Here is an 18,009-nt window from a genome sequence, read left to right as displayed (position 1 = left end):
ACCATTCTAGTAAGAGAAAGATCTCTTTGTACTGAAAAGGCAAGAATGGCAAAACTCAGTAATTATACTTCTAAAGATAACGATTAAAAAAAATCTAGAAAAAGCATTAAAAGCCAGTTTTCTATGGCTAACCTTTTAAACTGTATTGAAATGCTCCTATGTTCAGAGTAGAAAGTGCTTGGAATGGCAGAGACAGTTTTCATTATCACTGCTGGTATCTATGTATTTTTTCAACACACTTTTGCTATTCCTTGAAGCTTCCATGTTTAGAAATATTTTCCAGAATTGCCAACAACTCACAAGGGCTTTGAGTCACTTATAATTCCATTACAACTCACCTGTTTTCTTCTTGTGAAAGCCCTGAAGGCACAATTATTTACACTTAGAGTCAGTCACTCTTGCTTTTCTGTCCACTCAAAAGTATTTTCCTTTTTAAATATTTTTGCTTTTCTAGTTTCCACCAGACATAAGTGTTTCCTTACGTGAATATATCCCAAATGTTAGCATATATCTTACATTTTTAAAGTAGATATTAAACTCTCAGTGTTTAAACTCGAAATGTCATATTGTCTTTTCAGGTTATTGCCTTAAACCCAGTCCTGGGCTCCTTTCTTATTCTCCTAACCAGTGTCGTTTTGATGGTATTTGTGATCATTAACCTTTTTGTTTCTGCCATTTTAATGACCTTTGGTAAAGAAAGAAAGTCCTTTAAGGTAAGTAACTCTGACTCAGTAATTGAAATATAAACCGTATCATGATTTTATCACTGGAAAAATCTCAATTTTAGCTGCTCTTAAGATTACAGACTGACATAACGCACAGTATCAGCATACTCCCTTTATTAGTCTCCACAGCTCTGCCAACCATTTTCCTAGGAAACCCAATTTACCAAAAGTACATTATGTTCTACATCCACTGTCCTATAAATAGCTGACCCTCCACTGTTAAGTAGCAGAAACACTCCAAGGCCTGACAGTAAACCATTAAAGGAAACAGTATCTTTACACTTTATATCTACTTTTTAAAAAATATATCTTTGGTACTTTTTTCCTCCACCATTAGCAGCAATTTCGATTTCCTTGCTTCTCTCTTTTTGTCTTCCAACAGACTCAGAAAGAAGCTGCACTGATGGATATGCTGCTACTGAAGCTCTCAAGTTTGTTAGGAATACAGCAACACCAGAACACATGTAAGTAAGCAAACGGCTGTAACAGCAATGGCCACTGACAAATGAAGTTTCAAAAGATTAATCCTGTTACCTCTTCGCTTGGCTTATTACTTCTTAGTATATTAATACTGCTATTTGCATGGTGTACTTTAGAAAATTATAGATGTTTATAATATACTTAGTTAATTTTGTTAGTGAAGAATCAAAATCCCTTTAGCTGCAGATTCTTATGTTTATGGAACTTGGCACTATCAGAGGGTTAACACTGCAACAGTGGTGCAGGATAAACCAGCTCTGCTGCCAAACAAACACCAAGTAATATCATTCATGTTCCAGGATGACTATGGGAAACATGAGTCAGAAGTAAGCTCACTGCAACTTTAATTAAAGATACAAGCATGAGATCTGGCTAAGGGGGAGCCCTGTACAGAGAAGTAACCAAGCCAACTCACAGGTAACAATCTGGGCTTAAATACTGAGATCGAAATGGGCCCCTTACTCCCCAGGCATCCTACCCAGGGAGCCAATAAGGTCTGGCTTGTGCCCAGTATGGGTCACTTGCTTAAATACTCTCCACTAAAATCCTGACCCTCGTCATTTGACCAAAACAATGGAGAAAGCGGGGCACAGAATTTTTAACTTTATTAGCAGCTACTGAGCCATGACATACAAATCAATCAAAAACATTAAAGTTGCTTGAAACAAGTGTGTACAGATACACCACACAGAAGCCGAAGTCGTATCTTCCGATCCCAAATCCATCCTTGTGGGGAAGGATGGCCTTAGCTAGGGGGCAAAACAGTAAGAGTCTCATCCGTCAAGGGAAGGAGCAAAACACCTACAGCCACATGGGCACCAAAAATTTATCTGAGATCAGTTTTTAAAGGTTCTCTTGATCATAACGTTTTCAAATGAAAACAGGAACCCCTCTTCACCTGTAGGCTTTCCAGCTCACTACTCAAGAGACTTGAATATTTCTATTAAGGCTACTGGAAGCCCACCTTAGCCTTGAATGGTGACTTTTGCCCAGTATGTGGCCAGCAATGCAATCCAACAGAACATGCCATGGGGAAAAACAGGAATTTATATACAGTGCTGCCCTCTATTAAAAGGGAAACACAGCACTAAAAATAAAGCAAAAGGCCACAGAGGGCTCCCTGAGAATCCAGTAGAACTAAGAGAGGCCTTCAACTTTCCAAAGTTTGCAACTGGATCCAGGTGGAACAGTGCCCTGCAGCAAGGAGTAGTGTGTATGTCAATGAGAAGACCCAGCTTCTAAGAACTGTTACAATGGCTTCCTGAGCCATTTTCTCTCTCCCATTCATATTAGAGCGAGAAAATAGACAACCTGGCCTTGAATCTCACTCACCACCAATCCCTCTGTACGAAGGGCTTTGTTTCTAAGTCTAGAACCTCAGCACAGAGCTGAGACACTTCATGAAGTACTCTCCTCCACCATCCGGCCATCTTTGACAGCTCTCCCCTTCTCACTCCCCTGTGGAGAGATGGTGGGACAGGAAGGAGAGAAATGGGATCACACTGACAGGAAATGGACAAGCAAGGCTGCCAGGAGCCAGCTGCTCCAACCTCACCATCTCCAGTTGTTAGTCTCTCAGGAGCAATGGAGAACCGGAAAGCAGCAGAGTGTGTCAGAGCAGGAAGAGAGCCCAGAGGAAGAGTGTACTCAGTGATGGTTAACAGATGAAGCAGAATTTCATGGAGATTCTTTGTTACAAGGAGAAATTGCTCAGTCTCATTTCCCAGAACTTGGACCTTGCCTGGTTTAGGAAGCCTATGTTTTCTTTTTCAGCTCTTCAAATCTCCGGGAAAGATCATCAAAGTCAATGTCTTCAGAGGCTGAGGTGTTGGCACCAGCAGATGCAGTTGGTAGTGTGTCTGGCACAGATGGCAATTCTGGCAGTACAAAGTTGTCATAGGTATCCACGGGTCTGGAAGGGGGCTTTGCAGAAGCTTCTGGCTTGGGTCCAGGACCTAATTAAATTACAGTAAGGAGCACAGTGCTAAAAATGCCAGTGGCTCAGATCCTCAAACCCCACAATCCCCCCTGGCAGAAACAATAAAATAATCAAAATACTGGAGAAAACATTGTTTTTTAAAAAATAATTCTAAAGGTCAATAAAAATTTTCAGACAATTAACAGCTACGTTTTCTAATTATGGTTGAATATGTTTTACTTTCCTACAGTGAGAAAAAAGTTTAAGGGAAAGTCAAAGTGTGGTGCATGGGGCTTAGGTACACAGCATTCATTTCAATGGACTGTCCCCTTTCACAAAGGTCTACTCCCATAATAAGAAAGTCCAAGAAATGGTACTAGAATTCTATTGGGATGAGCTACTCTTTAAGGCTTATGGGAAAAAAATTTTATATGGAATGTTAACATCCATACCGTTTGATGTAATAGAATGTGATCTGTGTTTCTAGTCTTCCGTTTTGTATCTTACAAGTTAAAATCATCGCCCTCTCTACCTACTGTATGTTTCCATTTGTATCTAAGTTCTAGAACAGGTAACCTAAACCAGTTTTAGGAAATAAGAACAGTGCTTGCCTCTGGGATGGAACTGACTAGAAAGGAACACAAGGTAACTTTCTGGGGTGATAGAAATGTTTTGTATCTTTACTGACGTGGTGGTTACATAATGCATGTGTGTGGAGACACATCAAAACTCATCACAATATACACTTCTGTGTATTTTTTGTATGTAAATTATACCTCAATGAAACTGTCCCAATTTTAAAAAATATTCCCCTCTGGGTTTCTGAAGTGCTGGTAGTATTTTAATTTTTCAGTGAATGGCTACATGAGCATGCTTGCTTTGTGAAAAGTCACTGAGCTATACACTTATGATTTATGTCTGTTTCCCCCTCTTTAATGCCCAAATTTAAAAACAATTTTGGTATTTCCAGGCACAGTGGAAATGGAAGCAGCAGGAACATACCGAACTTGAGGATGACTGAAAACTGCAAGGTGAAAAAGAATAATGATACCACTACCAGAAACAGAAACTTGGGAGATTCTTTGGAGCCACGAAAGATCTTTTCTTTTTGGAAGTGGGAAATCCTGAGTTCTATTTCCACCATACTGCATTTGGGGAGAGAACGTGGCATGTAGGTAGAATGCCACAAGCATAAAAACAATCTGAGGGAGGAACAGAGATGAGAAAACAGCAAAGGATTCAGTACTGAGAAACTCTCAAGAGGGTTTCTGACTCACCAATGATCTGTGCAGAAGAGACATTCTTATCAGCATTAATGTCATCAACCTGAAACACAAAGATCATGACCAAAGGAGAAAGCAATGGCATCACTGGTGAAAGTAATGGTATAAGCCCATGTGTGTTGCAAAAGCTAAGCTGCTCAGCAAAAGCAACAGAAACTGCTCCAAAGAAACTGCCCCTCCGCCCCCTATACTCCTTTCCTGATCTTCCAACCAGACAGATACCATGTTGAACTCATAACTGCCAAGCAGAGGAAAAGAAAATTCTTACCACACCATAACATCTCTCTTTAATCTGTTACCTTCACCTTCCAGGCAGAGAGAAAGCATTCTAAACCACCGCATTCATCTCCAAGAACCAAGTCCTCAAATACTAACAAAGATCTTCTACCTCGTTCCTAGAAACAGCTGTGGGCAATGCTTCAATGCGTGCAAAACCAAAACATAAAAATTCAGGCCCAATGTAAAAACCAAAGGAAAAAACACTAAGCAAGCTCAGGAACAGGGCGATCTCCCTAGATGAGCAAACAAGGCTGGCAGAAAAGTCATCTAATTCTCAACCAAAACCGTTACAACCACCTACAGTTCAAGGCATCATTACCATATTAGCAATAACAGCAAGCTCTAACTATAAGACTAAAATATAAAATTAATGCTATAGGCTGAAATTTACTAGACACTTATCTGTTTAAGACAAAAATCTGGTTCTTATTCCTTTACAGTGTTGAGAATTTATAAAACTGGTATTTCAATTATTATAGTCTAGTACCAAGACTGTACCAGCTCAATATGATTCTCTGCCTAGTCTAAAAAAAAGTCTGATCAAGTGCCCTACCCCAGCTTTCCAGGATCTGCAGCTCCTTCCTGATTCCTGGCTTAACTGCAGACAAAGCATTGCCACCAACGATGCTGCCGCTGCCACCACCACCACCACTCCCCATTTCCAGGGTAATATTAAAGCAACACAAGAATCCAAAGCATAGAGCAATGCCAGTACCAGTTGATCAAAACTTTGCCTTCCCTGTGGCCATTATTTTGCTCTCTCTTCATGGATTCACTCTCCTGCTGCTTATAAAAGAGGCTCAGGCACTTACAGATTCATATGATGGGGGAGTTGCTGGTATCTGAGGTGGATGAATATTGGGAAAGGTCTGATAAGTTCCCATTGGCAATCCATTGAAATCCGACTGCAAGAGGAGAAAGGCAACATCAGAGACATTGCCCCGATCTGCAATTTCTGAAGTGTGTAAATAGGAAAGGAGAAATAAATATGTGTGTGTATACAACTATTTTCTCAATGTGTATATATTCACATTGAATACATATATATATTCAAGATATATATTTAATACATGTATTCAAGAGCCCCAAAAGAAAACGTGCCTAAAAGGACCACATGTGATTAGGAAGAATCCAGATTTTTAAAGATCTGTACCCAAAGGCTATTCTTCAAATTACTAAATTGCCTCAATGTCTACAAGGGAAGCTTCTTACCAGACTTTCTTTTTTGGGGGAGAGGAGACGACCGCACTGCACAACACGTGGGATCTTAGTCCCCTGACCAGGGATCGAACTCACGCCCCATGCAGTGGAAGCATGGAGTCTTAACCACTGGACTGCCAGGGAAGTCCCCAGACTTTCTTACTACCAATGACTTTCATCTTCTTATCTACAAAGGAGGTAGACCTGGTAATAAGTATTGGTTATTCATTTTTGGAAAATGCTACTAGTATACCTACAAGTCCCAAAGGTTCAAGAAACCTACATGAAAAGGAGTTTTTCTAGTACCATCTCTCTAGATTTTCCCACTTCATTACCTACAGATGAACCAAAAGACTTTCTCCAAATCCCAATGCTATTTTTTCCACAGTATGATCAATAAACTAATACCAAATATTCTTACTGCTAAATCCTCTTGATAACCTACAATTCCTAGGTGTATTCACAGAGCCAACTTGTCATCTTCTGTAACATTTTCTAGAGTTTATATCCATATTTATTTGTATGTGTACTTACTGGTCCCTTTGGAAGAGGGTATGAGAAAGGAGTGTTTGGAGATGGCATAGGCATGGGCATGGGCATTGGCACTGTTCCATCAAGTCCACCAGCTGGTGCTGTGAATCCACCCCCACCTCCTCTTCCAGGGCCCCCTTTCTTCACATCATCTGTGAATCCAACATCAATAAGATCTGTATCTACTCCAGGAGGAGCTTCTGCCTAAGAAAAAGAGAGAAACCCGTATCATTAGGCCTGTCACCAGCTAGGTTCCCCAGGAAGCTGATTCTGAGATGGTGATTAGCGTCGACAGAAGTTTACTGGAGAGGTCTCTTGGGACAGACACCTGTGGGGACATGAAGGAAGCAGGGCTGGGCAAAGGAAGAAGGTGGGCTGCCATACATTCACAACAAAGGGGTCAGCTAATTCCCCCAGGGAGTTCTGGAGCTAGGCTGGGACTACAGCAGGTGCTCCCAACTGGGGACAAAGGGGCAGAGTCTTTAATCCCCTGCAATGACCAGTTACCAAATACAGGCTGCCCCCAGGAAAGACCCTGGGTAAGGAAGCTGTCTTCTGAGGGCCATTGCTGGAGGGACACTCAGCTGCGTGAGCCACCAGTCATCAATACTCTCAAGAGCTGGGAGAGGGGCTTCCCTGCTGGCGCAGCGGTTAAGAATCTGCCTGCCAGCGCAGGGGACACGGGTTCAAGCCCTGGTCCAGGAAGATCCCACATGCCGCGGAGCAACTAAGCCCGCGCGCCACAACTACTGAAGCCCGTGCACCTAGAGCCCATGCTCTGCAACAAGAAAAGCCACTACAATGAGAAGCCCACATACCGCAACGAAGACCCAATGCAGCCAAAAATAAATTTACTTAAAATAAAAAAAGAGCTGGCGGAATAAATGTTTCTGTCCTGAAATGTGTAATTCAGGCAGGGGGAGGGTTGTCTGAGCAGCACACCAAAACATATACTATACCTAGTCAACATGAACTGCTGATTTACTATTTGCATATCTGCCCTTCTTTCACTGTAAGCCTCTTTAGGACAGGGACCTTGTTTATATATTTTCTATATTCTCAGCTTTCTGGAGCACATGGCAGGCACACAAAAGATGTTTTCAGGATCTGTTCTGGGTCTTGAGGCTTTTCTTGCTACCCATAGGGGCCTCTCAATTCCTTGAACTTCACTGAAAAGTAGCAATAATGCCACTTTATATTTGTATCAAAGTTTGTACCTTTTCAAAGTGTTTTCAGTCATTCATCTCATCTGATCCCTAAATACTCTGAGAGATGCAGGCGTATTTATTGTTACCCCAGAGGCATTAACTGGACAAAGGCTTAAACTCCCATATGCAAACTTGAGTGCAAAGAAAATGGTTATTTTTCAAAGACAGTTGATACCGAGAGACTCATTTTCCTTTGTATTCTAAAAGACTCTAAACGTACCATGACCACAGAGTCAGGCTCATAGGGCACATTGTAGTTCTTGGCAATTTCAATCAGGTATCTCTCCACCAGGATTTTGGGTGGGGCCTCCACACTCAGTTTGTGCATTAGCTGTAAGTAAAAGATCCAGGGTTAAGATGCATCTGCATCAACCAGCTTAAGCCTAACCTGTATCAATTTTAAACTTTGTTCCTCACATTTCAAATTGAGAGGAAAAAAAGAAGCTCCATCCAGTTAAATTATTTTTTTCAATCACAAAGCACAAGACCCGTGTATCTCTCACATTCTCTGGTTACATATGCCTCAAAGACTGATATTGCTGCCTTCCACATTTGAGATCATCTACCCTTCTCCCCACCTCACTTCTACCTCCATAAATCACAAGTGGCACAAAGGATAAGGTACAAAATCAGGAATGACACAGGATGATGGAAAGCTTCACAATCAGAGGTGTAGGACAGGGGTAAGGAGCTGACTGCACTGCCAGACAGCATTCTTCTCTCTCTTACTATGAAAGGTGCAATCCCAGATTAACCCTACATTACAGTGGTACCCACTGGACTCACTGCAGGCAATAAAAATAACCTGCCCCACCCCACCCATTGCTTCATGTTTAACAATTATGTTCATTACCCGGTCATTCACAGTTCCAATCTGGTTGGTCCTACATAACTTGCCGTATTCCTTGCTATACTTGGCACAGAGTTGATCAGCAACCTACAGAGAAAAAGAACGGTAAATAAAAATGGAAACCACTCCTACAGAGGGCTTCAAGCTTCCTCCTATTAACAGTAAACAGGATTTCCAAAAGACTAGGTCTGTAAAGCCTTAAGGGGTACATATTAATTCATTTAGTTATTTGTTTATCCAGCCATCCACTGAGCTGCAACTATGTGCCAAACTCTATTATAAGCATTATGTTACACACTACAAATGATGAAGAAAAACAGACATTGTACCTACTCATAAAATCTTACAGTCTCTGGGTAAAAACAATCATTACTCAAATAATCACAAAGATAAAGGTACAAATGCAGCTGTGATAGGGGAAAGGAAAAGTACACTAAACTATCTGCTTACAACAGTAGAATCAGACCTGATCAGAAAAGTCAGATAAAGTGATGCTTCACTGAGATGTAAAGGATGATCAGGAGTTAACTAAACATGGAGGGAAGGAAGAACATTCCAGGAAAAGAAAACAGCATGTGCAAAGGCCTCTGCTGGAAAAACAGGGCCAATCCTCAAGCCAAAATAAAATCAGTGAGCCTCTTGTGCAAGGCCCAAAGGAAGAGTGTGGTAGGAAATGAAGAGAGGCAGATGGGGGCCAGACAGTGCAGGGCCGTGTAGGCTTTATTAGTTTTGTTTCTAGCACAAGAACAACAGGAAACTACTAAAGGACTTTAAAGCAAGGGGTAGTGACAGGATCAGATGAGTGTTTTGAACAGAACCCTTAGTCGTTCTGATGGAATGGTGAACAGACTAAAGGAAGCCAAAGTAGATGTAGAAAAAACGTTCAAGAAGTTACTACAGGGCTTCCCTGGTGGCACAGTGGTTGAGAGTCCGCCTGCCGATGCAGGGGACACCGGTTCATGCCCCAGTCTGGGAAGATCTCACATGCTGCGGAGCGGCTGGGCCCGTGAGCCATGGCGGCTGAGCCTGCGCGTCTGGAGCCTGTGCTCCACAACGGGAGAGGCCATAACAGTGAGAGGCCCGCATACCGCAAAAAAAAAAAAAGAAGTTAGTACAGGCAGGAGATGACAGTGCTATTAGACCAGAGTGGTCCCAATACCTGGAAGTTCAGTGAGGGGGCACTCAGTGTTAGGTAGACTTTCAGTGGTACTGGGTACTTATAAGTTTGTTATTTGTCTTTTAACGATGGTTTTTGTTCTGCTTTATACTATGCAGAAATCTTTTTTACTTATATTATCACTCTTTGTTTATGGCTTTTAGGTTTTGTGGCATGTTTATGCCTTTTCCACTATGAGATTATTTTTTTTAATGCCTAACTTTGTTTCTTTAAGGTTTCATTTTTTTTAAAAAAAACATGTAAATCTTTGTTTCATCTGGAATTAATCTTGATATAAAGGAGGAGTACAAGAGAGGCTATAAACAAGATTTACATTAAAAGTAGAAGTAGTTGCCTCTACTCTCCCATTCCCCTACCCACAAAACTGTATAACCACCCTCCCTACCCTATCAGAATACAGGAGGCTTACTCTCTGGGGAGATTAAACTAAAGGAACTGTGGGCTCCATGCACAGCAGAGAGCAGAGATACTGGCAACAAGAGAATTATGTGCAAATCTTCTCTAAGAGAGGAATGATACCTTTGGCTTCCTTCTCCCTGTGCTCTCAAAAATGCAGCCAGCTTATACCTTCCAGGTAGAAGACAGAACTCCTCTCTGAGGAAAATGACCATTCCAAGGAAAGAAAACTAGTTCCTGACAGTCTAGAGTTCCCTCAAGAAAGGGCTTAGATCATTTAACAATAAGCTGGTGCTGGAGGTATCATGCTCCCTGATTTCAAGCTATACTAAAAAAGCTGCAGTCATCAAAACAGTATGGTACTGGCATAAAAACAGACAAATCAATGAAACAGAACAGAGAGCCCAAAAATGAACCCATAGTTATATGGGCAATTATTCTACAACAAAGGAGGCAAGAATATACAATGGGTAAAAGATAGTCTCTTCAATAAATGGCGCTGGGAAAATTGGACTACTCTCTCAACACATACACAAAAATAAATTCAAAACAGATTAAAGACTTAAACGTAAGATCTGAAATCATAAAACTTCTAGGAAAAAATACAGGCAGTACACTCTTTGACACTGGTCTTAGTAATACGCTTTTGGGTATGTCTCAGGCACGGGAAACAAAAGCAACAATAAACAAATGAGACTACATCCAACTAAAAAGCTTTTGTACAGTGAAGGAAACTATCAACAAAATGAAAAGGCCACCTACTGAATGGGAGAAGATATTTGCAAACAATATATCTGATAAGGGGTCAATATCCAAAATATACAAAAAACTCATAAAACTCAACACCAAAATACAATCCAATTAGAAAACTGGCAGAAGATCTGAACAGACATTTTTCCAAAGACAACAAACACATGGCCAACAGGCACATGAAAAGATGCTCAATATCACTAATTAAGGAACTGCAAATCAAAACCACAATGAGATATCCCCTCACACCTGTCAGAATGGCTATCATAAAAAAAAAAGACCACAAATAACAAGTGTTGGTGATGATGTGGAGAAAAAGGAACACTAGTGTACTGTTAGTGGCAATGTAAATTGGCGCAGCCACTATGGAAAACAGTATGGAGATTCCTCAAAAGATTAAAAACAGAACTAACATCTGATCCAGCAATTCCACTCCTGGGTATTTATCCAAAGAAAACAAAAACACTAATTAGAAAAAACATATATATGCACACCTATTCTCACTGAAGCATTATTTACAACCACCAAGATATGGAAGCAATCCAAGTGCCCATCAATAGGTGAATGAAAATGCAGTACATATACACAATGGAATATTACCCATAAAAAAGAATGAAATCTTGCCATTTGCAACAACACGGACAGACCTAGAGGGCATTATGCTAAGTGAAATAAGTCAGACAGAGAAAGAAAAATATCATATGATCTCACTTATATGTGGAATCTAGAAAATAAAACATATGAACAAACAAAAACAGAAACAGAATCATAGATACAGAGAACAATCAGGTGGTTGCAAGAGGTGGGTGGGAGGAGGAAATAGGTGAGGGAGATTAAGAGGTACAAAGTTCCAGCTGCAAAATAAATGAGTCACAAGTATGAAATGTACAGTGTGGGGAATATACTCAATAACTAAGTAATGTGTTTGTATGGTGACATATCATAACTAGACTTATCGTGATCATTTTGAAATGTATAAAAAAAAATCACTATGTTGTGTAACAGGAACAACATAATGTTGTAGGTCAATTACACTTCAAAAACAAACAAACATGCAACAAACTCATAGAAAAAGAGATCAGATTTGTGGTTACCAGAGGCAGGGAGTGGGAGGGAATGGGGAATTGGATGAAGGCACTCAAAAGGTCCTACAAATTTCCAGTTGTAAGGTAAGTAAGTACTAGAGATGTAATGCACAACATGATAAATATAATTAACACTGCTGTATGTTATATATGAAAACTGCTGAGAGTAAATAGTAAGAGTTCTCATTACAAAAATAAATTTTTCTATTTAATTTTGTATCTATATGAGGTGATGGATGTTCACTAAAATTACTGTGATAATCATTTCATGATGTATGTAAGTCAAGTCATTATGCTGTACATCTTATACAGTGCTGTATGTCAATTACACCTCAATGAAACTGGAAGGAAAAAAGAGAAACAAACAAACAATGAATTGGCATCTGGCAATAAGCCCACCCAAGCACACAAGAGGTTCCAATCCACTTTTTAGTACCTCACTCTTAAATATGAACAGCCAAGGGCCATGAAACCTTTCAGAAAAGCCTCTATTATAAAAATAGTTTAAATCTAAGAAATAGATAGAAGGAAACAATACAGAAACAAGAAAAGTTAAAAAGGGACTATAATATTCTCAGAGAGTTAGAAGACATTGTAGCCATGAAACAAAAATAATAGACTATTAAAAAAATACATATTCAGAGACTTAAAAAGAGCTGTTAAAAAATAAAAACAGGGCTTCCCTGGTGACGCAGTGGTTGAGAGTCCGACTGCCGATGCAGGGGACATGGGTTTGTGCCCCGGTCCGGGAGGATCCCACATACCGCGGAGCGGCTGGGCCAGTAAGCAATGGCCGCTGAGCCTGCACGTTAGGAGCCTGTGCTCCGCAACGGGAGAGGCCACAACAGTGTGAGGCCCGTGTACCGCAAAAAAATAAAAAAAAAAAAAAAAAGAAAAAACATACAGAAGACAAGGAAATCTCATAAGATAGGTTGGGAGATAAGACTGAGACAATCTCCTAGTGAATAACTGGCAAAGATGTAGAAAATAGGAGAGAAAACAACTCGACTGAATTTGTACCTGAGCAGTCAGTACCATATCCACGATGTGGCAGGCAATTTCTCAGTGAATTTTTCTGTCTCTTCTACCAGACTCTAAGCTACAAGAGTAGGGCTGGTGTCATACTTTGCTCACCACTGTGCTCTCAGTACCCACCCAACTCACAACATCTGCTCAATAAATATTTGTGGAATGAATCAATGAAGCAAAACATCCGTTCCCTTAAATTAATGTTATTTTAACTTTACTGGTTTACAGTTGTATAAAAACTCTTCTATTTTTACATACTTAAATAATGTTACAATAAAAATAATTTAAGAAAAAACTGGGGGATATTTGTAACTCTGCCCCTTAGAAAAATTACTCAAGTTTGGAAAACACTGTTCTGTTCCATGATATAAGGCCTGAAAAGGAGGAAGAAACAAGTTTACAAAGACTTTTTCAAAGGCAGCATGAGAAGGGTACAAAAATATGTGGTCAAAAAAGCAGAAGTGACTTATTTACCAACCTTTCTAATAGGATAAACTTCATGCATCACTGAAACTGGTTGTACTCACAATTTTCAACTCAGCCACTTCTGACTGGAGTCGAGGAGCAGCCCAAATCAGTGTAGACACAGATTCAGCCAGACCAGAATCTAACTCCCTAATTAAGGTAAAAAAAAATAAATAAAATTTAACATTCTTTCAAACAAACAAAACCCCGTCATCTGTATCCCATACTTGATAGCCTCTAAGGCAATTTCACAAATCTCACTGGATTCTCACAATAACTCTAGGCTTCAAGCCATCACTGTCATCCTATTTTGGAGGGGGAAACACAAACAAGTAACAAGCCCAAGGTCACAAAGTCAGAAAATGGTTGAGCCAAGACTCAAACTTAGGCCTCTTGATTTCAGATTCCAAATTTTCTCTTCACCAGTTGTTTACATTGAGATCAAGCCTTCAAGTGAATAGCAGGAAGAATGTTGTTGGGTATGTGAAGTGGTAGTCCCTTAGTGCTATCGCCCTACGTGTAGGAAGAGACCAGTATTACTACTCCTTTCTCAAATTCCAGAGGTGATTTGACTAGGTCTTCAAATTAAAATACCTTACTTCATTACAGTTATACAAGATGAAAAAGTTCTAGAGGTGTGCTGAACAACACTGTGCCTACAGTTAAACAATACTGTATTGAGTGCTTTAAAATGTTTAAGGCAGATCTCATGTTAAATGTTCTTATCAAAAAAAGGGGGATACAAGGAAATTTCTGGAGGTGATAACTGTTTTCTAACTTGATTGTGATGATGGTGTACAGGTGTATGCCTATGTCCAAACTCGTCAAATTGTACACATTAAATATGTGAAGTTTTTTCCTAAATAACTATACCTCAATGAAGCTTAAAAAAAAAAAAAGACAAACCAGCTTACTTCATAGACTGGATGAGGCCAAACCGAGCCAGCAGCAGGTCACAGTACAGCTCCAGGATCTCCATGGCCTCCACAAGGTAGTCTTCCCGAATAATGTGCTCCACTCGGATTCGAGCTCGTTCATCTTTCCCAGCAGCCAGATAGTCAGCAATCTCCTTCCTTGCTTTCTGGGCCAGTTCCGCTAAAGCACAAATCCCACTCCAGTCACAAAGTAGTAGTATACTGGGCCCTGGCCTGCAGGCAGACATCCACCCCAAAACAGAAAAGTGGGTGTTTCTACTCTATCCTAGCTCACCCTCCCTTAGCAAATTTAGTCTCATCTCATCTAGTCTAGAATTTGCTACCTCGTCTAGATGAGAATATTGTTTGTGTAGCCAGAAATTTCCACCTATGGAGTCACGTTACCTATTCCACAGCAAGAGTATGTTCCTTTCCCTGCAACAAAGTGATTCAGTCTAACTAGTCACAAAGGACAGCAGAAATGTATCCAAAACCTAAAGGATATGGGATCCTTAAGACTTCATAGTGCTAGCCTGAAAGAGCCAATATTGAGGTGCTAGGACTCAGTGGTGTATTTTGGGAAAGAAAATATAATGCAATCATGCATAACTCACTTTTTTTTTTCTCCAATAGTTTAAGACGGTTTATGACTAATCTCAAATTGACTCGTAAACGCTCAGCTTTAAATCCAGAGCCCAGCATGCTGTGCTATTCCTCCTGGAAAAAGATAAGAAGCACAGTGACTACTTTCAAGTTAAAATTAGTTCAGGAACTAAGACCAAGTTAGAGGGTGGATTATTTGACATTATAAACCAGAGTAGTTTTCTAATACAGGTAAATAACATGATCTGACTCACAGGTTTTAAAGGTCATTTGGCTGCTGGGTGGACAACTGATTGGGGGAGGATAATAATGGAAGCAAGAGAACCAAGAACAAGGCTATTACAACAGTCCAAACAAAAAATGAAAATAGCTTAGACTGGGATAGTTAGCAGTGGTGATGGTAGAAGTGATTGGATTTGAGATCTGTTTTGGGCACAGAGATGAAAGAACCTGGTGATGGATAAAATGATTATCTATCTCTGTACTGGTGTAGGAGTGGGGTGATAAAAACAAAGAAGCTGGAAGTCCTCCTACTTCTCCCCACAAAAAGATAAGAGGTAGTAATAAGAAAAGATTATCAAATTTAGAACTAAATTCAAAAATATCATCACCTTAATTCCTCAAATCCTCCTACTAAGTCTTAGCCTTTGGAACAAGCTACTGCCCAAGATCACAGAAATATCATTAACATCTACCCACCTACAAAGAAATATACAAAGAGGTAAAAAAGTTAAAAAAAAAAACTGCTCTATAAAATTCGACAACAGGGATAAACAACAAGGTCCTACTGTATAGCCCAAAGAACTAAATTCAATATACTATGATAAACCATAATGGAAAAAATATTTTAAAAAAAAGAATGTATACATATATACAACCGAATCACATTGCTCTACAGGAGGAATGAACACAACACTGTAAACAACCATACTTCAGTAAAAAAAATTTAAGAACAAAAAGCAAAATAAAATTCGACAACAGAAGGCTATTATTTACTAAGACTTTTACTGAACAGCAAAGTTAAAGTCAACAAAACCACTCCCTCCACCCATAAGACTTAAGGGTATAACACTGTGCATTGACCACTGTGCACTCTGTATCAAGACAGCACTATTTCTCTCTATTAATTATGGACCTGAACTTCAAAACATGTAATATCCAAACAAAAGCTAGGCCTAACAAAGTAACCGAAGGACAGACAAACCAAAAAACATACCCAATGTAAGGACAAACACTAGGAATAGTATGTCTGCCTGTGCATAAACCACTAATAGAAAACATCAGATGTATTTTCCTTTTGTGAAACTGCCTGCAGAATCCTTTATACTTCATTTAATAATTAACCCAAGTCCCAGTTTACAATGGTAAATATCTGGGATCCATGATAATACTAAATTATGTTCAATCCACTTAACAAATATTTGCTGATTATCTCTATGACAGACAATGGCTAGATGCTGGAGATAAAAAAATTTAGAAGGCACAGTCCTTGTGATCAAAAGAACTTAAATTCTATTGGAAAAAAAACAGCTAAGAATATCTGGCAACTACATTACTATTTGCTAAGAACTAGAATTCTAGAGTAGTACTCAACTGGAAGTGATTTTGCCTAGAGGGGACATTTGGGAATGACTGGAGACATTTTGGTTTGTCGTGATTTCAGGAGATGGTACTAGCATATATAGTAGGCATACAAGGATGCTGCCTACATCCTACAATGAACAGGACAACACCCCCGCCCCAAACAAAAAAAAATCCAGCCCAAAATGTCTATAGTGTCAAGATTAAAAAATCTATTCTAGAGAAAAGACATGCAACCTGCTCAGGGATGTTACAGAATTCCTTCTAGGAGAAGGAAAAGCCTAAGCCAAGTCCTGAAGGACAAGCAAGATATTCGTAAGGTAAAAAGAGGGTGTGACTATCCTGGGCAGAGGGAGTGATGTGTGTAAAATCCAGGTACTAGAAAGAACAAGAAGTTTTGTGAGAAACACAAGTTCAGTACAGCTGAAGCATGGTATTAATTACAGCTTATGCCACATGTCTCATAATCCTAAATTCAAAACTTCAATTCAGGGCTTCCCTGGTGGCGCAGTGGTTGAGAGTCTGCCTGCCGATGCAGGGGACACGGGTTCGTGCCCCGGTCTGGGAAGATCCCACATGCCGCGGAGCGGCTGGGCCCGTGAGCCATGGCCGCTGAGCCTGCGCGTCTGGAGCTTGTGTTCCACAACGGGAGAGGCCACAACAGTGAGAGGCCCGCGTACCGCAAAAAAAAAAAAAAGAAACAAACTTCAATTCAAAAATTATTTAGATGATGTCAGGTGCTATAGTAGGTTCTGGCGCTGACTAGATCCATACAGTATTCCTGTTCTGAAGGCATTCATAACCAGAGATAGATGGGAATTAGAAAAACAGCCTGGGAAACAGTAACTAGCACTAACATTTACTCTACCAGGCACTTGCCCAAGATCAGCCAGCAACTAAGTGGTAGAGCTAAGGATAAAACCTAAGTGCATCTGAATTCAAAATCCAATTAAACAATCCTAATCATACAGTGCTACATCATTTTTGGTACTAACAATTGTGATACAATATATATTTTTAACCCCCTTCAACAAGTATTTATTGAATGCCTACTATACTGTGACAGGCCCTGGAGATAATATTGGTAAGGAAAAACAGACACGGTTACTGCCCTTATGGAAGTTTATAGTCTAGTTAGAGAAACTTATCACATCAGTAACTAAAATAACAACTGCAGTAAGGGCCACAAAGAAATAATGGTTCTCTGGAGTTTATTATTATGGGATTTGAATTCTTCAGTGGATACCGTCTCATAGATAAAAGATAACAATACTGGGGGTCTGATACAGTTATGACAGAAAAACGTCAAGATTTCTCGGTAGTTCTTAAGTAGTCTATAATCATCAGATGCCGTCAATACTTGCAAACAAAATATTAGTCATATCTGTACTTTATTTTCAGAAGCCTTAAAAACATATACATTTTGACCTAGTAATTCTACTCCTAGAAACTTAACCTAAGGAAATAATCAGAGCTTCATGCACAGAATTTTATACAAAAATATTTATCATGGGACTTCCCTGGTGGCGCAGTGA

General features: G+C 39.8%; 2 protein-coding genes across 8 annotated transcripts in view; one reads left to right on the top strand and one right to left on the bottom strand.

Moving 5' to 3' along the window:
* PKD1L3 (polycystin 1 like 3, transient receptor potential channel interacting) overlaps positions 1–1,685 on the top strand; it is a gene marked incomplete at its 5' end in the record, with an annotated part of 58,640 nt that extends 56,955 nt beyond the window's left edge. Inside the window, 2 exon segments of the mRNA XM_082863035.1 lie at positions 579–713; positions 1,108–1,685. Coding sequence (XP_082719161.1) covers positions 579–713; positions 1,108–1,197 — 225 coding nt within the window. The 3' untranslated portion in view covers positions 1,198–1,685.
* A 107-nt stretch (positions 1,686–1,792) lies between these two features.
* The window catches only part of IST1 (IST1 factor associated with ESCRT-III), a 30,029-nt gene continuing 13,812 nt past the window's right edge, over positions 1,793–18,009 (bottom strand). For 4 of the 7 annotated variants that reach the window (XM_082863311.1, XM_082863309.1, XM_082863312.1 and 1 more), the window contains 9 exons: positions 14,905–15,007; positions 14,291–14,471; positions 13,439–13,526; positions 8,478–8,561; positions 7,845–7,955; positions 6,420–6,620; positions 5,498–5,590; positions 4,401–4,449; positions 1,793–3,160 (listed from right to left, as the gene is read on the bottom strand). In XM_082863311.1, coding sequence (XP_082719437.1) covers positions 2,961–3,160; positions 4,401–4,449; positions 5,498–5,590; positions 6,420–6,620; positions 7,845–7,955; positions 8,478–8,561; positions 13,439–13,526; positions 14,291–14,471; positions 14,905–14,992 — 1,095 coding nt within the window. In that variant the 5' untranslated portion in view covers positions 14,993–15,007 and the 3' untranslated portion in view covers positions 1,793–2,960. The remainder of the gene's footprint in view (positions 3,161–4,400; positions 4,450–5,497; positions 5,591–6,419; positions 6,621–7,844; positions 7,956–8,477; positions 8,562–13,438; positions 13,527–14,290; positions 14,472–14,904; positions 15,008–18,009) is intronic. The other 3 variants (XM_082863313.1, XM_082863315.1, XM_082863314.1) reach the window with 3 other exon arrangements.

The sequence above is a fragment of the Leucopleurus acutus genome, assembly GCF_964270905.1.
Source record: "Leucopleurus acutus genome assembly, chromosome: 20".
In the NCBI taxonomy this organism is placed as follows: Eukaryota; Metazoa; Chordata; class Mammalia; order Artiodactyla; family Delphinidae; genus Leucopleurus; species Leucopleurus acutus.
This window is presented reverse-complemented; position numbering and strand designations above follow the sequence as displayed.